At 40.9% G+C, this 24,935-nt stretch overlaps 1 protein-coding gene across 2 annotated transcripts in view; it reads right to left on the reverse strand.

Moving 5' to 3' along the window:
* Positions 1-24,935, reverse strand: part of TBL1XR1 (transducin (beta)-like 1 X-linked receptor 1) — a 63,480-nt gene that overhangs the window by 11,579 nt on the left and 26,966 nt on the right. For both annotated transcript variants that reach the window (XM_014938835.1, XM_014938836.1), the window contains 5 exons: positions 7,362-7,464; positions 5,695-5,840; positions 3,977-4,196; positions 1,332-1,464; positions 322-463 (listed from right to left, as the gene is read on the reverse strand). In XM_014938835.1, coding sequence (XP_014794321.1) covers positions 322-463; positions 1,332-1,464; positions 3,977-4,196; positions 5,695-5,840; positions 7,362-7,419 — 699 coding nt within the window. In that variant the 5' untranslated portion in view covers positions 7,420-7,464. The remainder of the gene's footprint in view (positions 1-321; positions 464-1,331; positions 1,465-3,976; positions 4,197-5,694; positions 5,841-7,361; positions 7,465-24,935) is intronic.

The following is a 24,935-nucleotide window of genomic DNA, read 5'->3' on the forward strand; positions in this document are numbered from 1 at the left end:
TGGGGTTTAGTTGGTGGGGTCGGTGTTTTTGGTGGGCGTTTGGTGTGGTGTGTTTTTTTGGGGGGTTTTTTGGTGGGTTTTTTGGGTTTTTTTTGGTTTTTTTTTTGTTTGTTTTTTTGTTTTGTTTTGTTTTTTTTTTTTTTTTTGTGGTTGGACTCGATGATCTCAGAGGGTCCCTTCCAACCACTAAGATTCTGTGATTCTGTGATATTTCCGCAGCCGTAGCGGAGGGTTCGGAGTTGCTGTCACTTAAAATTTGATTGTGCCAAATTAGAGGGAGAATTTTCTCAAGGTGTTTTGAACGTTGCTGCTTCTACTTACGTTCCAGTCCAGCGATGTGACATCTTTGTTGCTGGGGACATCCTGCCCCCCTTCCCGTATACAGTGCCGAAGTACCAGCTGCGTGGAGCCGCTCGTGCTGTTCTCGCTGAGGTTCCATATCCGTGCCGTCGAATCGCCAGACCTACAACACAGCTCATGAGAAACCCCTGCTCTCCATTTTGGGGAAGAGTTGCCTGGCAGAAAAGGACCTGGGGGGTGTTGGTTGGCTGAACGTGAGCCAGCAGTGTGCCCAGGTGGGCAAGGAGGCCAATGGTATCCTGGCCTGGATCAGGAATAGCGTGGGGAGTGGGACTCAGGAGGAGACCGGGCACTGGTGAGGCCCCACCTCCAGTATTGTGTCCAGTTTTGGGCCTCTCACCACAAAACAGACATTGAGATGCTGGAGGGAGTCCAGAAAAGGGTAATGAAGCTGGTGAGGGGTATAAAGAATAAATCTTATGAGGAGCAGCTAGGGAGCTGGGGGTGTTCAGCCTGGAGAAAAGGAGGCTGAGGGGAGACCACCTCGCTCTCTACAACTCCCTGAAAGGAGGGGGTAGAGAGGCAGAGTTTGGTCTCTTCTCCCAAGTCACAGGTGATAGGACAGGAGAAAATGGCCTCAAGTTGCACCAGGGGAGGTTCAGATTGGATATTAGGAAAAATTTTGACACGAAAAGGGTTATTAAGCCTTGGAATGGGCTGCCCAGGGAAGGGGTTGAGGCACCATCCCTGGAGATATTCAAAATGCCAGGTTGACATAGTGCTTAGAGACATGGTTTAGTGATGGTTTTTTATCAGAGTTAGGTTGATGGTTGAACTAGATGATCTTAAAGGTCCCTTCCAACCTAGACAGTTCTATGATTCTGTGAATTCATTCCATTTTAAAAAGGTATTTTTTTAGAGAGAGCAAATGTTGTGGCATGATGTAGAGGGCGTTGGGGCAGGTATTGTTCTAACTTGTTCCTGTGCCAATGAGCATCAATATTAAGTGCAAAAATGGTTCATTCCCATACCCTGAGGCCAGAAGGTCACTGACGGGATTCCAGGCACAGATGAAAACTTCAGATTCATGCCCTCGCAGCACCACTGCCTTGTTGGGAGGGATTTCAACATCTCCATCTACTTCCATCATATCCGTGTGATTATCTGCATTATGGGAAACAACAGTAGAGAGAGGTAGATTTTAATATTTTGGGACAAAATAAGTGTGTAACTACTGTAGGGTTCATCATCTTCTGTGATAAGTGTAACTAGTAATTCACAATTTACGTGGATCAAAATCCAGCTCCAGTTTATGAAGTGCTATAAACAGATGGGGAGTTTCACAAATGTGAGAAAGCTCTTAGCCCTTCTAAACCTCAGAAACCAAATGGATTTAATTTTGAAATTTCAAAATGGAGGCCAAAAGTTATTATATTTTTTTTTTCAATGTTAATAAATAAAGGGTGATGTTAAAAGCAGTCACAGTTTCTCAGGCATGATACTGCACAGTACAATATGTCACTATCTCGTGCTTTAAAAATACATTTATGACACATTCCTTTTTAAGAAAATATCTCTCTTTTCACCAACTGCAGTCGAACAGGTTTTAAATCTCCATCTCAGACACTTCATTTACAAAATGGCTTTAATTAATATAATAACATTTGGTGATACAGTAAACTGATAAGAGATCTTTTGAAACTGCATTGGCAATTACCGTGGAATTGCGGCAATACATCGCTTTCCACGTGGAAGTGATGTTGAATCCATATTGTTCTGTAAAACACACTGGGGGTAATTCCACTGAGAAAACAGCTACCATCAATCATTTTCTATTATTAAAAATAAATTCACACTGAGCGTAAATGCAGAACATAAAAAAAAAAAAAAGCTGAACAGTTCACCTGCTCTGTATTTATTCACTGGAGTTGAACAAACCATTTCCCATATATTGCTTAATTTAAAATTAAGGGTTTCTGTCACCATTTGTATGTGTGAGAAAACAGAAAAGGCTATTAGAACATGAGTATTTTTAAGAAAGAAGCACCATATAAAGAGAATCACTGCCAGTATAATTCGGTGTACCAGCCAGCAGGGGTTGCTGGTATATCACATTTAACAGTGGCCAAGAGCTGGAGTTCTTACTTATTCTATCCAGTTCACAGTTAACAAGTAAATATTCTTTTGAATTTTTTTTTCAAATTAAAGCATTGAAGTAGAGAGCTTATTTGTTTAAGACAAAGATAATATTTGCAGGTTTTTTACCATATATAACAATAAGACAAACCTACAAAATCCAGCTGTAAAATGCAAAACTTTTACACGGCTTGATAGGGAAATCAAAAATATCTTTTTTTTCCAGTGCTTTTACAGCAGGAGTTGTAACTCCCCCTCTCAAATGTGTAACTTTCAGATTTCCAGAACAATATTTTCATAATCACATTTTAATCCTTGACCTGAACTTTTCTATACTCAGCCTAACTGTGACCAGGGACCACAAATAGTGAAACAAGTGAGTTTTAATCACAACTAAAATGGAATCAATGAACAACCCAAACCTGCAACCAGTTGCATCAAATAATTCTGAATAGCAAATCATGAAAATTGGCTGTGATTAAGGAGACCAAGGGCCCAGGATTTGTCCCAGCAACCCTGGTTGATGATCTCAGCCTGCCAAGGAGGTCTGTCCTACGGAGAACCTGTCAAAAGTAGTTTGTGGAGCTTCACAAGCAGCTGTGGATCAGCAGAGTCCTCTCCTTATTCCTTGTACAGTGGGCAAAGCTGAGGGGATGCAGTATTTAAGGAGTTGTCTCTGATTTATCCCCCCCCTCCTCCTCTGTCTGCAAGAGCTCTCGGGGGGTCCCACGAAAAACCTTTGGATGATGGGAAAGGAGCAGGAGTGGAAGTGAGACTGGTCAGTGGAATATTGTGAATGAATATTGAGGTGCTGGAGCGAGTGCAGAGGAGGGCAACGAAACTAGTGAAGGGCCTGGAAGACAAATCATATGAAGAGCGGCTGAAGGAGCTGGGGCTGTTCAGTATGAGGAAGAGGAGGCTGAGGGGAGCCCTCATCACTCTCTACAACTACTTGAAAGGACACTGTAGAGAGGTTGGTGCTGGTCTCTTCTCACAGGGAATTAGTGACAGAACGAGAGCTCCAACAGGGTAGGTTTAGATTGAACATTAGGAAGGAATTTTTCACCGAAAGAGTGGTCGGGCATTGGAACAGGCTGCCCAGGGGGGGGGTTGAGGCACCATCCCTGGAGGTGTTCAAGGGATGTTTAGATGGGGTACTGAGGGATATGGTGTAGGGGAGGACTTTGTAGAGTAGGGGAGATGGTTGGACTCGATGATCCCAAGGGTCTCTTCCAACCTCTATGATTCTATGATTCTATGAATGAGTGCAGATGTTTGCATCTCCTGCAATTCCAAATATCAAACTGGGGACAATGGAAGGTGAGACACCACCCGTGGAAGCATCACCTGTGATAAAGATACTCTCCGCAAGGGAAGTACATCTCCACATCCACCTCATTGGCTACTGGCTCCTACTACAATAAATGAGAAGATACTCTCCACAAGCGAAGTACATCTCCACATCCACCTCATTGTCTACTGGCTCCTACTACAATAAATGACATTAAGGTAGGTTAAGGTCGTTTTTGTCTCAACTTACTTGCTATAGTATGTGCTCCGTTCTCTTCTCCATTTGCTGTGTTTTCCCCATTTTTGGCTGCTCCCTGTTGGTTGGTGGCGGCTGCGGCTGCGGCGGCGGCCGCCTGCTGTTGTGCAAGTTTATCTCTGTAGGCCTGTTGTCTGGTCTGGACCACATCAGGCATCACTGCATCTATCAGTGAGAGAGACTCTATCGGCCTACCATCAAACAAGGTACCATCCTAAATTCCGGCAGAGGGAGAAAACAAAACAAAACAAAACAAAAAAAAAAAACAACACCAAGTGCAAGTTAACATTTCGGGCAACAATTCCAAGGAAAACTACAGCAAAAGTTTTGATTTAATATAACAGAGCGGTTTATGAGCGGTGCTGGAAGTGATCTCCCATCATTGTTGAGGTTGGGATTGGAATTTTAGGCTAAATTTAATTGGCCACCATCATTATGCCAAAAAAAAAAAAAATAAAAGCCACCACAGGCTTCTGGCAGAGTTTCTGGGATCAGGTGTTACACGCTTTGGGTTTGCTAAATGGTCTGCTAAAGCAAAAAATTCTGTAAGCTATCTATGAATATGATTTCAAACATGAGTGGCTGCAACAAAAATCTAATGGCTTGTTTGAAGAGCTGCAAACATTGCAAGTCGGGTCACTGGCTTGTGAAGTTATTCCATCTTATTAGACTAATACTTTCCATAAACACATTATCTGGAGAGTTGACTAGTTTTCTTCCTTTTTTTAAGCAGGGCTGGCATGCTTTCAAACAACAAGGAAGGATTTTATCCTGAAATGGACAAGGCCCAGTTAAAAATACCCGTATACATATGCTGGGGCTTTGTAAGGATCTATTTTTAGGAGTTAGAAGGATTCCTTGCGATAAATATAGGGTCTCCTTCTTCTATTCCAATCTCTTGCCTTATTTTTCTGAGGCTTCTTAAGGGAAAGGATTTGCTTCTGTGGGACTATGAAAACTACACATAAACAGAAGATGTAAGGGAGACTGGAAAGAGAGTACAATTAGTGATAAAAATTGTTTCCTTTTGCAATGTAAGTGAGATTCCAGGGCTGTTAACCTTCCAGGCATAAATGAGAATGGAAATTGAGGGCATCTGTAGCATCAGGCAGGAAGATGCGCGGCTTTCCGTACCGCTGGAATAACCATTTATACATCAAACCCAAGAGATCCTGCTCAAGATGAATCAGCTGGCAGGGACAAAAAGCAAACTGGCATCTACCTTCATCCTTCCTGCCACAAACTGAAACCCTCTCTCTGTTTGGAAACCTCACCCTTGGGCTCTTGTTACCTCTTTATAACGAGACATCACCCAAATGAGAGCTGAATAGTTTCCCCACCTCCTCAGTGCAGGTCAACAAAACCCCAAAATTAAGAGGTTACTTGTCTCAATGATTATTTTATTACGCTTGTCTGGATTTAGTATAACATGTATTAGGGTAAAAACTCCACAGACAACGGACCTTTATGCAATGAGCCAGAACACCATGGCTGGTGTTGTGTGGCTGCACTGGGCAGAAGCCCTGCCCAGTTATGTCCCTCCGTTCTGGGTCCCACCACTGGAGTCATGGTGAACACCAGCAGTAAGGAATCTGAAGTAGAAGTAAATAAATAAGATACAAGAAAGTTAAGGAAAAAAAAATAATAAATTACTAACATTCAAACTCACTGCGAGCAAGGACGTAACGCTCCTGCCAGCAAAGGCTCCTTACCTCATTAATACTGACTTCTGCCTCTACATACTGCAGACCTTTCTGGATGATGGAAATCAAAGCAGCTGGTGGCACCAGAGCACCGTTTATATTAGACTGGCTGATATGGCTCTCTATACCGAAGGTAAATGCTGAATGGGAAAACCCTAAAGACAAGGTAAAAACCATCAGAATTCATTTCTGGATAGACAACACTACTCATATTTAAAAAAAAATATAATATATACAACTTGCAACAGAATTTACATATATTTCTATATTCTAAAACAATATATATATTGTATCATACATAGTATTTAATAAAATATATCTCTCCAAGACACCAAAACTCAACTATTACTTTTACTCACTGATGTAAGTAAACCAGATCTGTAGGTAGAACAGAATTCACCTCAGGGTCCAGCACTGTCACACTGTGTGTGTTTTGGCAATCAGCACTACACCAGCACTGTGCATTGATTAAAAAAGTGGCAAGCACATTAGGGTGCAGTGCTGGTAGTTCCTTGCTATTTATTTGATCGCCCTGAAAAGGCAAATTTAACCTAAAGAAAAATGGTTGTTTCAGAAAATTAACTTTACTCTCATGGAATTTTGTCATAAAGTTTTCTTTTTGGGGTGGTTTTTTTTTTTTGGTGTTTTTTTTTTTTGCTGACAGGTAACTGGGAAGCTGCCTGCAAACTTTCAGATGAAGATAAAGCAATTTTGTAAGTTTGGCTTCTGTGACAAAAGCAATCTGCAGCCGGAATAAGAACTTATAATAGTTTTCAGTAAATTCAGGCGGAACAATGAGTTTCTCCTTTCTTCTGACAAGCAGAGACTGAAAAACTCCACCATCCACTACTGCTTCTGGTGCTTCTTTGTTTGAGTTTGAGAAGTCCACAAGCAGCAGACATAAGCAGTAAGACAGATGTTGCATCAGTCAAATGCATTTTCAAGAAGCCTGAAGTTTGTTTTCAAGTTTGACGATACTCATCTGTCTTTTGCTACTCATCCTAAGACGGAGTAGGCTCTGGGCCAGCTTGACACCAAAGGACAAAATCCCCCAAGAAAGTGTCCTCCAGAGAGAGAGGATTTTGAGAACCCAAGAGGCATTCTGGTAAAAAACTTGTTTATCTATATTTAGATGATATTTAGATTTTATCTGTATTTAGATGACAAACGATATGAGTCTCATGGTCACAGTTGTCCCATCTTCCTTTGAAATACAGCAACATCTGCCCTCCCAGTGTCACATTTGGGCAAGGAATTTGGCCACGCGAGACCAGCTCGCAGGAACACCAACAGAACAGGAAAAAACACTGTTTGGGTGGTCTTCCTCCTTCCTTCTTCAAGTAGCCCCAAAGAAAATGGTGCAAAGTGCCATCGTCGATACTTTTAGCTAAAAGTGATCTCCAGGAACACGCATTTCTAGCAATCAAGTGAGTCCTGAGTTGGTTGACTGCCATCTGAAGGCTCCAAATGACTAAATCTGATTAAGTTACAGAAGGTAACTTGGCAGGAATTCATTCTCTTGTTGAGAAGAAACACCAAGAAACAGTTCAGAGAGAAGCACACACGCCTACTGGCAAAATAATTAAATGAATCTGCGTTTGCTAAAGCCAGTTGCAGACGAATTCTGAATAAATTATGCATTGTTTAACAACCAGAATTGAAAAAAAAAACCTCACCTGATTCTTGCAAGTATCTATATACCAGGAAGTTAACCTCATCACTGCTTATACTCATCTTTATTCCCAGTTAAACCATGAGGTCACAACAAAGGACACAACCCTGAAAATAAAAAAGTAGGTCAATTAAGTATCTTTAGTATCTAATACGTATTTCTCAACAAATGCTGTATTTATAAAGTAAGCAGCTCCCTGGCAGCACAGACAATGGTTTTATTTTATAATGCAAATAAGTCTAAGACCATAGTCATTAAAAAGTCATTTGTCTCACCACAACATAAAGGTCAGTAAATTCAATATTGAAGGGCTGGATTTTCAAATGATGCAAATTGGGATGGACTGGGGAAATATGCTGCTGAATACCAGTATTAAAAAGGCCTAATTTTCACAGTTTTTTTTTTAAGAAATAATCAAGTGAGTTTAATAGAATCAACATTATTAGTATGGAACACATTTTTTAAAACGTGGATTTCTCTCTGTCTGGCAAACAAAGACAGAGAATTTGGTTTCACGTTGGTACCCAGGCAAGTTCTCACTTTTACTTTCTAATCTACTTCAATTTTCAGGTACTCCTACTCCAGTTAAAAGGTGTAATATGGGCTATTGCACTGGATGTGTTCAAAGAAAGCCCAACTATTTCCACTAAAAATTAGAAAACATCTCAACCACGCACTTACACTTTGCAAAAGGAATTCTTGAAATTAGAGACAAACTTCAAACAGTGGTTTTAGTAACATTTCTCTGGGCTTTTAATCAATGCTTTAAAAAACATTGAGGAATACATATATATATATATTTACACACACATACACTCTCTCCTCCATTTCCCCTTGTTTTTATTAATGGTAAATAATTAGCAAGACAAATAACATATCAGGTTATATATATATTTGATGAAAATTTTTGAAAATATGAAACAAGAGTCTGTAAAGGATGAAGAGAGAGAATACAGTGTTTTCTTTCTAACTTTAAGCTTCATTTTTAAGACCATTCTCATGACTTCTCAATGTCTGAAAATTAAAATCCTGACCTTTCCATGAGTAAACAAGTAAAAAAAAAACCAGCTTCCAGAGCATAGTATGAAAAAAGGTCCTTCTCCTATTCCCAGTATCCACCCAGCACTTTCCATCAGCAGACCTTCAAGCGTTTTACCCAGCCACCACCATCATTTTCTTTATGGAACTGGAGTTTGAGAGGGTAAGCAACTTCCCTACTGTGATTTGGCAAAGTTTGACCTGGATCCGACATAATTAAAAAAAAAAAAAAAAAAAAAAAGCAGTGGAGAAAAGGTTTTCTTGTATTGTTCAAAATAAATAGGTTTTGCTATATTTGCCACTATTGCTCCAGGTGGGAAAGCGGTGAACGCAGCAGAACGCAACAACTCCAAGATGAGCATGGCCAATATAAGGCTGCCATACAGACACTTTCTAGGCATTTTTTCCCAGCAAGATTTCCCCTAAAAATAGGGCAAAATCACCACGCTTTCTTATTAATTAACTCGTGAATTCTACCAGTCAATCACAACCAAATTTGAAGCCGAGAAGAGCTCTCCAAGATGTGACTTTCCTACAAGCCCCATAATAACCTAGAGGAAAGGCCCAATTAAGCTCCTCGAGGAGAGGCTACAGGATGAACTTGGACATCAGAAGTAGAGTGTTTGCCCAAAATCACACACGATGAGCATGTAGACACCCCCAAACCCATCCCAGCAAAGAGGAAAGGGGGGGCTGTACACCATTCTGGACACGTCCATAGAAACCCAGATCTCCTGCATCTCGAGCACAACGCGCTACTGAAGGGAGGAAGACGGGCTTCATTTCTTAAGGAAATAAATATAAAACGCAAAGCTACTTAAATCCTTCTCATTTCTAAAGGAAAATATAATTATTCCAGTGCAACAGCTTCTAGCTGGTGCACCACAAGTTGTAAATAAAGGTATGTTGATACCAACCCAACTCCACTCATCCACAGCCCCCAGCCATGCCCGACAGACACACTGTACCTGCCAAATTACAATATGCTTCGAGGGCTTGTTTATTGAGCAGTGTGTGAAATTAATGTTATTTTGAGCCATTTCATGCATTAGCAAAGATTTCTGCCACGTGCGGAACCCTCCATTAATTTCATTCAGCTACACTTTGTCGTCGTACCTGCCACAAATCATCTTTATTTAAGACTGCTCGTTACCGAGAAGTTCTGTAGGAAAAGGAACAATATTCTCCTTCAGAAAAAAAAATGTAATTAAATTTAAAAAGACTCACAAAAAAGCCTTTTTACATTACATACACACACAAGTGGTAGTGGTTTTTTCATGAGTCTGTTACTGATTTTTAAATTCTTGCTGCATCATCCAAAGAAATAGGTCAAAATGCAGAAATCAGCTGAAAGTGGTATTTGCAACAGAGACAACCCACATTATTAATATCAAGAAGGCTCCCCACTCCAACCAGAACTGTGGAGATGCCACCTAAATTCCCCTGTTAGGAAAAAAAATTAAAAATCCCTAACATTTTGCTCGTCTGTCAAAAGTGTTCTTCACCCTGCCCAATGAGGATAATTTTTCAAGGCTGGTGGAAGTGTTTTCCACAAGCTGCTTTGGGGAGAAAGGAGAAGTCCTGCCACCCGCCGTCCCGCCCGGCCATCGAGAGATGGCAGTGCAACACCAGCTTCTCTGCCCTGACAACTAGAAAAACACAGAAATGTGGTCAAATAAACACACGGCTTTGCCTGATGAGGACACGAAACTGAAAAGGGTGGAAAAAGGTTCCGATTTTTTACCATTATACTGCTTTATCAGGGTTTTTTTGTGCTTATTTAAATGATCTGAAAGCTCGTTTCTGTATTTACACCCCATCCCAGGCTCAGCCAGCGCCTGGAGACACCCCTCACCCAGCTATGAAGATGTGAAGAATCGTGAGGAGAATTTCTTAAACTGAAAGAGAGGAGATTTAGATATTAGGAAGAAATTCTTTATTGTGAGGGTGGTGAGAGCCTGGCCCAGGTTGCCCAGAGAAGCTGTGGCTGCCCCATCCCTGGAGGGGTTCAAGGCCAGGCTGGAGGGGGCTTGGAGCAACCTGGTCTGGTGGGAGGTGTCCCTGCCCAGGGCAGGGGGGTTGGAACTGGATGGTCTTCAAGGTGCCTTCCAACTCTAACCATTCTATGATAAGAAGGGGCCACACCAAACCATCCTCCCTTCCCATCCCAAAGGCAAACTATCACATTAAAGAGAAAATACACCAGAAATACAGATAGGAGAAGATAAAATAATTTCAGAATCACAGAATCTTCTAGGTTGGAAGGGACCTTAAAGATCATCTTGTCCAACCATCAACCTAATTTTGACAAAAATAAACACCCACACAACAAACAAAAAGCAACACCATCACTAAACCATATCTCCGGTAACTTCCCTTTAACAAATTTTGAATTGATACCGGCTTTCTGCTGTCTACCCTTGAAATTAAGGACAAAGCCAGACACCCCCAGCAGTATGGCCACCTCCAGACATAGGAGCAGACTTTGTGGAGAGCTGAAGCAGCAGCTCAGATCTGTGGGAAGCCCTCTTCACGGGATGGGGAAGCTGCTGTTTCCAGCCCCAGGAGCTTGCTCCCTCCCTCCATCTCGCTCCTAGTTTCCTGGGAAGCAACCAGTGGGAATGACCTGAGACGATGGCAAAAAGGAGGAGAAGTGGGATGGAGAGGGGACCCACTGACCCCAAAGCCACCGGCTGTGGTGCTCTCAGTGCTCAACATCCCCTCTCTTCATGCTGAAGTGACAATTTGCCAAGGATTCCTGCCAAGGAAAAACAGTAATGGGAAAGGAAATAACCCCGATAACCTACAGACCACGCGAACTGCATTTTCCCTGATGCCCCAACGCGGCCCCAGGGCTGGTTTGGGAGGGGATGGAGAAGATTTCGTAGAAGCAGCCTCACGTAAGTGGAAATGGAAACACAAATAGAGGAGGAAAGGCTGAAAAGATGAAGCTTGGAGAAAAAAATAAATTTACGTGTGCACCCATCTATGTCCATGCACACATCGACGTCATTAACGCTGGTTTATTTCCCCCAAATCCACCATTTTCACATGCAATCAACTACTTATCATAGACACTTAATAGATATTAATATTGCTCTTTAGTTTAGATACAGCAATGAAATAACTGAAGAGACAGAGAAAAATGAGCCAAAAATAAGCAGAAATGGCACGTAACTCCTCCCAGTCTTAGATTTCTAGCTTAATTTGCAAAGGGCCTATTAAAAGTACTTGCACCTGCATGTCCCAAATCCATTCTGAAAATGCAACAAGATCCTCTCTTGCACCTGCATGTCTCAAATCCATTCTGAAAATGCAACAAGATCCTTGAGGCCCTTTTTTTTGGCCTTTCTAAAAATTCCCATTCTTCCTCAAAACATTCCATGGATTTTCAGGAAATACGGCAAAGAACGACACACCCCCACGAGTGTTTTAGCTCTAAATGCACTTTTAAAGTAAATCCCTTCCACTTGCCCCTACTTTTTTGTATTGCACCTTGGAGCAGTCCCAGTGCATGTGAAGTAGGCTCCTTACTGGTAAAACTAGGATTAAAAAATAAAAAAATTTTCAAAATCCCAAACAACAGGTAAAAGAAGGATGTGCACGAGGGCTTACAAACCATGCCCAAATTGCTCATGGGCTTCCAGAACCTGGGGCCACCCAAAACATCACCTTTCAACTAAAATCAACAGAGTACCAAGATATCCCAAGTAATTTTTAATGTTTCTATAGAAAGTCCCTGAGCTCCCAAAATTTATCAGGCATAAAACGTATCAACCATAAAATAAAATTCAACCGTCGGTGCCGATGGTGGCCTCAAGATCTGCTCAAGAGCTGGATGTGCTTTAGACAAACTGACCCACTCATTCCAACTCCGAATCCACAGCAGAAATCACACACAAAGTCATTTGGAAACTCCTTTTTTCAAAGGAAATGAGGTTTCTTGCCCCAGAGCCAACACATCGACGCCGACTTGGCTTCCACGTACCCAAAACGTGCCGGTATTTCAGTAATGTGCTTTTTGTAACTCAGACACCCCAACACGAGGGGTCTCACGTGGGTTTCTCCACCTCTTCAGGACCATTCACACACTTTCATACCTTGGGTAAAATTTACCAGTAAAACCTGTTATAACGAGGATCAAGTTCCAGTATCACCAACACCAGACCTGCAGGGTAATGATGGGCACCCAACGGTACAAATCTGATTGCATTTCTGACAAATTATTATTTTACTCTCTTATTATTTTACTCTCTCTTCTGCTCTTCCTCCAGGTTCATGCCAAATGCTAGAGAACAGATGCTGCTCGATATGGCTCCTGGCCTAATAGTTTTTTTGGTTGGGCTTTTTTGTTGTTGTTGTTTTTTAATTATTTAAAAAAAGAACAACAAACAAACCCTGAACTGGCAGAGTAAGTTTATATGTCAGATTAGCACTTTGTATCTCTTAATCACAGTTTTATAACCTATACTAGGATTTACTACAGCCAGCTTTATCGCATCATCAAACAACAGCCTAAGAAAGTAATATTTCTGCAGTTTTAGGTGGGCTCTAACACAGTCTAATTAGGTAGGAGAACAGAAAAACCTGGCAGGCTGCTGTGAATAATAATTCCCCCAAACATACCCATCATTAGTTTGATAGCAAATATGATACGTTAAAGGGAACAGCTAATGCTTTGGGTAGCTCTGAAAAATGTTTAATGTTCAGATATAAACAGACTGCTACATTTCTCCATGGGAAACAGAAGTCTGGCTACAGAAACAATAAATCTCCTGCAACAGAAATATTGTCACCAGTCCTTTTATTTTTTTTCCTCTTTCACACGAAACCCGGACAAATGTTTTGCCAGCATGTCTGGACATAGTGACACACCATTTATTTATTCTTTTTTAAATTGTTGCTTAAGAATCGTCCTTTTTTAAAATGATGCTAAAGGTTTAAAACGACAGCAAATTGGATGACACAACCTGGGAACGCAGAATTTTTTAATTCCACCCAAAAAACCTGAAGGTGTGTACAAGTCCTTTGGAAAGTTCTATCACAATTCTGCTTTACGTCTGTATTACCTCTCTTACAAATAAAAAATGAAGTCCTGGGTGTTATACACAATTTTTCACTTCATTTTGCCACTAACACTGGGAATCACTCAGCCTGGCAAAGCCACCCCTGAACTGGATGGCTATGGGACTGCTGTCACCATGGCCAGGGGACAGACAGTACCCTGTAGACCAGGAAAGTGCCCTTTCACCAAATCCACCACTTCTCCAACTGCATCCAGGGTGATTAAGACATCACTCAGATACCAAATCCCTCCTGGGAGTACCTTGGGGAACTGGAGTTTTCAATCCAGGGCTCCACAAACGCTGTTGCTGGTGGCTGCTCTGCTATTAAAGTGTTCTCCAAAGGCTCTTCCCCAAGACATGGTGGGTCTACCCCAAACTGAAGTCACTAAGATCACCACCAAGAATTACATATAATCCTTTAGAAATGGGTTATAAAGCAAAACTCATAAAATAAATGAGTGGTTCCTGTATGTCAAGCATGCAGGAATGACCAATGTCGTACATCCTTCTGCATAAGAATCTATTAGACATCAATTTCAATCAAAATGAAGATTTTTTCATCCTTTAAAAAGAAGAAAAAGAGAGTTTTCTTTAACTGTATCAACTAATTGTTCTAAACACTGCTCTTTGCTCTTTCACATCTTCGCTTGAGAGATGGGATCCGATACTGCATTGGGCACAATACAGATGAGCCCATATTAGAGTTCTCCTCCTATCTGACAATCTGCAATTAGGGATTCTTTCTAACCTTCTGAATTTAAAGGAAAACGTTTTTTAAATTAAATGCATAAGCGTTGCTGTAATATAGTTCAAAATGAAAGTTATCGCATTTCCACCTGTGTCTCCAAATTGCTATTATTTAAATATGCCCTTTTTTTTTAATTCTAAGATTCAATAATCTATGTCAAATGTGAACTTGCATAAAAAAAATTATCTGTAATTCTACCTAATGAACCTTCGTACTGATTTCCCATATGATCAAGCTTTGGTAGTTTTCCTTCCAGCAATTTAAAACAAGAGACGCTTCTCAGGCTCGTCTTTTAACTCGACTGCTTCACTTTTCATCTCAAGAACACAGCTTCATTGCTGAATACTAAAAAAATAAAATATTTTTTTCCTTTCCTCATCTGAATTGTTTTCCTGTAGCTCAGGCGATAAATATTTGTATTCTGTACTTCAGCTTCAGTGACCTAATTTATGGCAACAGTCTCTGTCTTTCCGTGCCAATTTGAGAGTATGAAGCATATAAAATGACGAAGCCAGTTTGAAATTTTCTGAAGGAAAAAAGAATTACAACCCCGAAAGGGGAAAAAAAAAATAAAAAAAAACACAAACCAAAACCAGAAACCAACAACAAAACAAAACCACCCAAAACCTTAGCTAAAAATAACAATTACTCTCTACTTATCTTAGTACTCAGTCCCCAGAAACGCCAAGCACAGTCCTGAGAACTATTACAAAATAAGCTGCAGATGAAGCCCATTTGTTGGTTTTGCCTGGAGCAAAGTAGTATTTAATTACTGAACTATGAATCTCCTCCCCAAAGTCACACGCGGCGTGACCCGGGAGACTGGGATTCCGGATGTTACAGCCCAGAGACCAGCGACAGAATATTCCGTATTGGATTTCCAGGGCTACGGCTACAAAGCTGCAAACTTCTATGCTTTCTAGAGTTAAAAATATACCTTCCTGGAGAGCTATAGGGCACCTTGCAGTCATTCTTGGCAACCATATTTTGTAAATCCCTAGATCGACCAAAGAAATGGGGATATAACACTTTATTCAAGGCCCTTTAGGTTCTTAAACCTCTTTTTTCCTTGTTACGATGCAATATAAGAAGGAATCATACGTTTGGGGGAGTTTTTTCTCCCTATTTCCTGTATCAGAATAGCAAAAACATATTGTATATTAGTATTTTGAAGACTTTTCAACTCTTTGGGAAACAAGGAAGACAGATGTTTCTTTCCAGGCACAACTTTTCTGCAAGATAATTACACCCCTGCTGACATGGAGGTAGTTCTGATATGTCCTTCTTCAGGAGCAAATATGTTCATAGAATCATAGAATGGTTTGAGTTGGAAGGGACCTTAAAGACCATTGAGTTCCAACCCCCACTGCCCTGGGCAGGTACACCTCCCACCAGACCAGGTCGCTCAAAGCCCCATCCAGCCTGGTCTTCCTTTAAAACTCCACTTTCATAAAGTTCTTCCTTTAAAACTTCAAAGCCAAACCCAGCTGCTCCAAACACCCATGTGCCAGTAAAACCACCAGTGGAATGTCCTGCTTCAATTTTGACTACTTCACAAAAGCCATCCCTCCCCAATTCCCCACAAGATGCCAAACCCAACCATCCCATCTTGCCCCCCTGGGCTTTCAATCACAGAGCTCAAGTCCACCGACACAGGCAAACTAGGATCAAATGAAAACTCTCCAGAAATAGTAATTAAAAAGTTAAATCACCACCCTCTTTCTCAGTACTTAAATATCAGAGGACACCAGGAAATATAAGCAAACATCATTCAATTCTCCATGATCAAACACTTAATCCAGACCTTTGGAAAGGAAGAACCCATAGCTTGATGAGATGACCTTCAGGATCAGAGTGTCCCAACTGCACACAAGCTGGGCAGATGCCTACAGAAGAAAAACTGGAAACGTGGCATTTCTAAACCCAATCAGATACAGATGGCTTCTGATTGAAGACCAGAATTAGCACATTTACCCAGGGAAGCAGTAGTATAGGTTTGGCCAGTATGGGTTACCTCACAAAATGACCTTCAAAGTTCACCTTCTAGGCTCTGTACACTAAATATATCTATATTTACTCTGTAATGGGGTGTTAAATACCCATAAGTACTTGTTATTACTCCAGGGAGAGATATTTGTTCCCTAAAAATGAAAATTTTCTTATTGGAAGGGTCAGCATGGGAACAGTGGTAACATCAAGCAAGCTGTAGAGATTCGATTCTGAGGCCATGAGGAGAATATATCTTTAGACAAAATTACAATCCTTCAGGAATACCTAATTTAAATAAATTAAGACTTTTGCAACCAAACTTACAGACCCTGTCTCAAGAAGGCTTTGTAAAACTGTTAAATGGCTTTACTTAAATGCTAAAATAACCATCTCCTAATAATCTCTGGATCTAGACACAGAACAGCGGGAGGTTGGTGGAATCAAGTGTAAGAAAGATGAAAACGGGAAGACACATTTTCTGCTACGTTGTTTAAAATCCCATGTTACATCCAAAAAACTTCTTCTGTTTGAGACCATGAGCCGTTGAAAATAAGTATTATGGCTCAAGCTTTTTGATCAAGAACGTATAGAAATTAACAGTTAAATGAAGTTAAAGATCTTCATACTGCAGATTTAGTCTCATTCGCCCCGCTCAGCTGATTTATTCTCATTTTCACCGCTGGAAACCCCCCCGAGTAACGTGCCCTGTAAGTCTGATCAAGAACATTCCATTTTTTTTCCAATAGGTTGTTCCTGATGTTCCCACAATAGATCATTCAGGGCTCCAAGGGACCGTGTCAATGGAATTGAATGATGTGGGCGCCTGCTGGTACATAAATGCAAAAGCAAAGCTGAGGGGGTTTTATTTTCAAAACAGGAGACATTGATCCTGTGACAATGTTCCATTACCCTGACTTTATTTCTATTAGAGACAGTGATTACATCTACATCAATGGCTTGAGCTGATGGATATTGGTGCACTAAGAGTGACACAGTTTTTCACCAGGCTGCTGCTGCTGCCCTGCATACTGCTGGCTTCCAGAAAACAGCTTAATTCCCAGCTTGGACTAAAGCTACTTATTTCTCAATGAAAAGCTTCTGAAGTTTGGGCAGACTTTTGCAATTAGTCGGTTTTCAACTGTCTGTGCTTTTGGGGTTTTTTTGGCTTTCTGGAAATCTCATTGTGGATCGGTGATTAGTGACCGTGTAGCCTGGCAAGGGTTCTATTTGTTATGATTCAAGTATTTATATCCCTACCTGATGGTAATAAAACAACATATGTAGTTCTCACAAACATCTGTGGAAAGATCTCAGCACTCCCACAATAGCATCCAAGTCTTAACTGGGGTTTTTTTTTCATAGGGGTGTATGGATTCCTCTTCCATTTCCCTTTCACGTCCTTCAGTCATTTCTTTTTTTCCCCAACGTTCTTCTTTTGCTACTTTTCCATTACAATGCACAAATTGAACATTTTGCACAAATAAACTCTGCTGGTTGAAAAAAAAAATATAAATACTCAATTCATCTTCAACAACGGTGATTTCTATTCCAACTAAGCTCTGTTCTTTTTATTTGTCCTTGTTTATTTAACCTTGTGCCCCGAGTCACGCCTGAAGCTCCTGCAGGAGAAAGGCCTTTGTCTGACCAGCTTTGGTGTATTTACCACAGTGGGGTCCCTCAAGTCTTGATTAGAAAGGTTTTTTTTTTAATGCTGCCATAACAACAACAAATGGAGGTGATTTAGGTTATACCTACGCAGAGGAACAAGACACAGCAGAGAGAAGAGGTCCGAAGGAGCATGGAAAGAGGGACAACATCACGCCTGCCAGAGTTGGCCAACGTCTTCTCCTGACACCCTCTGCCCTACGCCGACATCTACAACTCACCAGAGCCTAAGGCTCCAAGTCCATTCCACACTGCACATCCAAATTTTTTCCAAAACCAAAAGCAAACTGAAAAGACCCCAAATTTTCCTCTGTAGGAACCCACACAGTCTTTTCCTACAGGATCCGAGAGCATTCTGCTCTACAGCAAGGAGCTTTGCTAGAATCTTACGTTTTGAAACACCCATTAGAGGCCACCACTGCTTCATGGTTTCAGATTGAGTCTTTTTTTTTTGTGAAATGTCAGGTTTTAATCATAATTATGCTAAAATCCTGCAGGTCTTTGGGTTTTTGTTTTTTTCTTTCCCAGTGAACAACTGAAGACAAAACACAATGACATGGGGCTGGTCACGGCTACACGAATGAGACCTGTTCCAATAAAGGATCCACTTGTTTGCCCTGAATATGTGAGCCTGAATGCTCTCACCTCAGCTTTTTAAGCACCTACAAAGCTAACATCAAGTGTAAATTTCATTCTCAACATAGAAATTGACAGAACTACCCTATAAAAAAAAAATCCAACTAACCACATAAATGAAGCAAGAGAAGCAATTTCTGCAGTGGAAGACCCAGGAGAAAGGGTGCTCTGTGAACCTGGCTGGAGTGAAGAATTCACTACAACTGAGCATCTTCCTCAACTCCTACATTACCTTAGAAAAGATCTGGGATAATCAGGCACAGTACATCACTTCTGCTGGGCTGGGGATATAAATATGCAATTTGATTAGGGGGGAGGAAAAAAAAGGTACGGAGGTGCTCTGTTCACAGAGCAGGTGGAGGGGGTTCGATCTATTCTAAATGCAAATAAACCCATCTTATTTTCCCATCTTGTAGGCCTTTCCCATGAGAAAATAAGTTTTGGAATTATGTACTCTGGCAGCATTTAGTTTGGGGATAACAAATAATTTTTCTGAAATTCCTTCGTGAGTGCATGAAAGCTGCCAATGTTTTCCTCAGGCAGATGCTTTGGTGAACGTTAACAGCTCTGCGTCCACTGGTTATGAAAAACAAAGGATGAAATGTGAAACCCCTGAAAGAAAATACCATCATGGGGTGGAATAAAAACAAAAACCCTAACAACCTCATAGAACACAGAGAAGATCCTTCAGTTACAATCTATTACAATTTCAATCCCAACTCTTAACAACGAAGGATATAATTTCCAGGTTCAGTGGCCATTAATCAAGTGCAACAGAATCATAGAATGCCACGGGGTTGGAAGGGACCTCTGGAGATCATCTTGTCCAACCCCCCTGCAAAAGCAGGTCCTCCTAGAGCAGGCTGCACAGGAATGTGTCCAGGTGGGGTTTGAATGTCTCCAGAGAAGGAGCCTCCACCACCTCCCTGGGCAGCCTCTGCCAGGGCTCTGCCACCCTCAGAGTGAAGAAGTTCCTCCTCATGTTTAGGTGGAACTTCCTATGTTCAAGTTTGTGCCCATTTCCTCTTGTCCTGTCCCTGGGCACCACTGAGAAAAGACTGGCCCCATCCTCCTGACACCCACCCTTTAAGTATTTAGAGGTGTTGATCAGATCCCCCCTCAGTCTTCTCCAGACTAAGAAGATCCAAGCCTTTCAACAACATCAGAACCCACTGCTTACTAAAGAGGAGGCCAAATTGATTGATTTATTTTTTAAATTGGGCTGAAGAAAAAGCAAGCAGTGCCTATTTGGATGAAGAGGAGGCCAAATTGATTATTTTTTAAATTGGGATGAAGAAAAAGCAAGCAGTGCCTATTTGGATGGGGAAAACAATTAATTATTTATACTAAGAATGCAGGGATTTGTTTGGGGTTTTTTTTTGATAAAAAAACCTGACTAATTCTGACTACTTGGGTCAAGCCAATATTACTCATGAGTTGTGGACTGAGAGCAAACAGGTAGATTGGTACTTATGAATGATAATAGTAGAAATATGCTGTGCTTTAGACATGTTTTTCTCTACTAATCCAGATATTAAACATGTTGAGAGTGTAACTGCAGTCAGGCAGCAGAATTTGGTATTGAAAATATGTGCTAAATAACATTCATCATATTTAGCGTTCAAAGTTCTCCACAGCCATGAAACATATCCTAAAGCCTGGAATAAATTAAATGTGAAGTGACAAGTTCTTTCTAGCCCCGAGACGTTCACCTAAAAGATTTAAAGACGTGTAACTCCTGATTGACTGCAGCATTTTAAAGAGTTTTAAAGGCAGCTTAGGAAAGTTTACCCTCAGATTAAAAACTCAACTCTTTCCTTTACCCAAACACTTTCACATCCAGCCCCGATTACTGAAGCAGCCTGAAATGAGCCTGGGGGAATCTGCAGGTAAATAACCATTAGGAGTTCAGAGCCTAAAAAACACCCCAAAACCCCCACCTTTCGCAAAAAATAATATGCTTCTGAACATAAAAAAAAAAAAGGAACAACATGTGAATCTACATTTGCTGTATCTACTCCCACACTCCTCCACTCTCCCCGCTTTATTAGATTGCTGATCTGCAAAACAAGACATCCTTTCCTCGTAACCACTCCACCGACACCACCTACAACACCACTTTCTTTTATTCCCAAATAAAACTAAATGCAACAACAGCATTAAAAAGTGCAAACCACAGTGCAGAGTCTTTAAAAGCTGTATTAGAACCGGAGCACATTTTTGTTCAGGAATAATCAAGCACATTTTGTTCAAAACCTGTTCTGGCGCAGTCTCTGACCTGAAATGACAGAAACCAGCTTCCAATGCAAACAAGATCAAGTGCAAAAGGGCAGTATGAAACCATCTTCACCCAGGATTTTTTTTTTTTTTAATTAAAGATTAATTATCAGGAAGAAATTACGAAATCAGAGCATTTCTTAGAAAAGAGAGACGTACTAATTAAAATTAATTTAACACTTACAAGTTTATTTTAGAAAAAGGAGCATTGCGGCGGATCAGAAACCAACCAACTTTAGCACCTCAAGATATAACTTCAGGTGGACTTTGAAATTAGGGAGTCAAATTTTCCAGAAGCACCTAAATCACTTTTAAGCCTCATTGGAATTGACTTCTAACAAAGAACAGGACTCGAATTGCTTCCCTTTTCTGGGTACTCCCAAGACCCAGTCGAGGTGTCTCTCAAAACGCATGAAATCAATTAAGAAACACTGTCTGAAAAACACTATTTTTGGTATTCAAAGAGTCAAAGCTCTTCTTATCTGCTGACTTTAAATCAAGTATTACAGCAAGAGTTTAATATCCCTGATTTCAGCCCTCCAAGGAGACTGGGCATTGCCACCCATGAGCGACTGCAGCCGCAGACAGCTCGCACTGATTTGTTTGTCTTTGGCTGTGACACAGAATGATCAACGTACTTGTCCTGTTTTCTAGTTACAACCTAAAATAACAACAACGTGAGACTAACATAAAATTCTCATTTCTTCTTTCACAGCACTATATACCCATCTGCAATACAGATGTCATCTACTGTGAAGTAACAGAGAAATAAAGCGACAACCACCCAAGACGTTGGGTTTACAAAGATGTAAAGATTAAAGAGTACTGCTTAACTTTTAACTTAAATAAACCACTGGGCATTGCTGGGTGACCTGGCAATGACCAAAGGCTGGGAGGGGCAATGGAGTGACTTGCAGAGCCCATGTCCAGCTTCCATCATGGCACTGGACACTCAAATACACAAGAAGTTGAGCTTCAGACACGAGACCTTTGCCGGGACACAGGTAGCTCCAACAAAAACACCTCACCCCTAGTAATTCCACAACAAAAGCCAGATTGTTCTCCAAACCTGCAAGTATCTCTTGCCTTAATTTATCTAATTTTCAGTTTCTGTTACAATAACCACCTTCACTGCAGACATTCAATCTCTGCATCCTACTCGGTACCACACCTCCAAGTTTGACTGTGTGCTGTCACGAGCAAAAACTATATGCTCTAGGCCTCAGTGCCATGGATTTTGGCAGAGAATGTCTCCATCTCTATTAGCTATACCCAAATTTCCATAAGAAATAGTATTGATTTTTCCCTTCAGGTATATACATTTAATGAAAAACTCACTCGTGCCTCCAAAGGTCATCTAGACATTAAGTTGGTTCATCTTCCTGCCTTCAGCATCTGCTTATTTCTTCTCTAAATGAAGTTCTATCAAGGGTCTTTTGGCAGAATATTCAGAATAGTATATATGCTGAGGTGATATACCTCTAGTACATAGAAAAGACATGCAATCCACTCATAATCCTTGACCAGACTTTCCATACCCTGCAATATATCCTTTTTTTTCTTTTTTCCTGGGAGCCGTTCCAACATCTGAATCATCAAGATCAGTCTTTTCTTTTACAGAACGCCCTGAAAAAATGGAATATTTCACCTAACTCAAATTATCCTAGACCAAGGACAACTTTGAACGAATGCCAAGTTCTGGTACTTCATCAGTGTTTTAAGTCTAGAGGCGTATTTATACTACTGGGGAGGAAAAATTCCCAGAGATCTGATGAACTCACCTGCCACACCACAGCCCTGGATGGTTCCTACACCTTGTAAAGTCACCTGTACCAGTAGAAGCAATTGCATTGTTGATCTTAGAAGATTAAAGAAATGTTCTTCTTGCTAATTTGGCACTACATGGTCTGACTAGCAAAAGGAACCTGAACACATCTATAGAGGGACAGGCAGTAAGTTTCAAAATAATATTAAAAGATGGTTTAAAAGAACACTATTTCTGCTTTTCTGTATAGCACACGGGATATAAAAAAGCTATTCCAAAGTAGCCTGTTGTATATGAAGGTTGTTTTGTGAGGGAAGCATCCTTCAAAGCTGTATGCAAATGCCTGCATGAGTGCCCATACACACGCATAAAAATCTTAAAATGTAAAACTGTTTGCTTTGTACAGTCGAACAGGAGAGTCTACTGAAGAAACTCTTATCAAACAGGCTGAAAGCCAAAAAGGATCCAATTAAGATAAAAAGTTCAAACCCAGGACATTTCCTCTTCTTCCTGACTGCTCAGGCCAACATCAGGCATCTGTTCTCACTAATTTTTGAATTAATCCCCTTTGAAGCAAACTATTGAAACCTAGAGATACATCATCTGTCTGATAACGATCCCCCTCCTTCAGCAGAAGGTGCTATTTTGGATTAAATGGTCTCCTCTACTGGCACAGTTGGAAACCTGGTCACAGTTTTGCTTAGTCAAGTTAAAACACTGGCAGAGATGGAAATACATCGTGTCTTCTAACTGTGGACTATTACATAGGCAGCTACACCAAATGGTCCTCAAAGTGTCCCACAAATGACCTCCATCTTCTGCAGAATTAAGCAATCACAGTAACTACAGATTAGATACGACGGCTCGTTCAAAAAAACCCCAGAAACTCACAGTGTTAGGTTATCTTTCCCTTCCCTCAGACACTGGAATAACAGGTTCCACATCTGAAAAATTCTGCTCACCCATTTCCAGTAATAGGAGCATTATTTGAAAATAAAGAGATTTTTGAGAGAGAGAGGAGTCCCTGACTTTTCCAGACGACATTATACTTTAATAAGCACGGCACAAATTGCTCACAACATTTTGAAAAATTTTCGGCATTTCTCAGACTCCAAAGAGCTCCCATCATCTTTCTTTTCTTACAATATTTATAAAGCTGTGATGTCTTTACTTTGCAGAATTGCTGTTTAACATTCTTGAGTAATGCTACTCCAGACTTCACAATGCCATTTCTCTCGCATCAGCCTGAAAGCCTATTTTCTGCCGTTCCAAGGTTTAGAAACTCTAATGTAGGTCTACAGACATTATTTGTGTGTGCTCAAAGTACCTATAGGGCTGGAAACCACACAGTGTGATGTACCATGCCCAAATATTTTAAGTTGACCAATCTAGAACAAGTCCTGTGAGGGGTGGCTGAGGGAACCTGCAGAAAAGGGGGCTGAGGGGAGACCTTCTCCCAAGTCACAGGTGATAGGACAAGGGGGAAACCATCCCAAGTTGTGCCAGGGGAGTTTTAGGATAGATATTAGGAAAAATAAAAAATGGGTGTAAGCATTGGAACAGGCTGCCCAGGGAAGTGGTGAAGTCACCATCCCTGGAGGTATTTAAAAGAAGGGGAGACGTGATGCTGAGGGACATGGGTTAGTGGTGGTTTTGTCAGTGTTGGGTTGATGGTTGGACTTGATGATCTGAAATGCCCCTTCCAACTGAGACAACCCAATGACTAATGCAATGACAGCAGAGAAAATGCCTTCAGTCTTTACACCAACTCGGTAGCATCTTCAAATAGCATCCTTTTGCCTCCCTAATTTATCAACCTCCAGAGCCTTCCCAAACGAGCTCCACCCTCACCCTATCTCCAACACAGAAAGATCTACTACTGGATTCTTAGGTTAAGCAGAGAATCCCATTAAGAAGTTCTTGTGTACCCCACACAAGAAAGTACCACCCCTTGTGGAAAATATATGTAGATACAGATCAATCCAGAAGAGTATTTAAATGTGTTCTAGTCCCACCGACTTCCACTGCTTAAGTGATCTGTTGGGGCAGAGCCAGCACAAGAGCTCCCTGGAAGAGCAAGGCCACGAAGAACAGTCAGCAACATCCTCCTCCACCTCATGTGGGCCCTACTTGCAAGGCAAGGTTTGTTGAAACAAATTCCCTCTGGCTTTGAGTGCCCTCTATAGACCTGAGATAGTCCACAAATAGAGCTTCCTAACAACTTCAAGGGATTGTGAGGGGTTTTTTTAATAAAGAAAAAAAAAAAAAAAAACTACACCCACCAGACATTTGTTAAATTACAGCATATATTAAAAATTCTACTGATACAAATGTGGTATCAGTTATCCGCTGCTGAAAGAACAAATACTCAATTGTGCTCTTGCACAAGGCTTC

Source organism: Calidris pugnax, unplaced genomic scaffold, assembly GCF_001431845.1.
Source record: "Calidris pugnax isolate Ruff unplaced genomic scaffold, ASM143184v1 scaffold52, whole genome shotgun sequence".
NCBI lineage: Eukaryota > Metazoa > Chordata > Aves > Charadriiformes > Scolopacidae > Calidris > Calidris pugnax.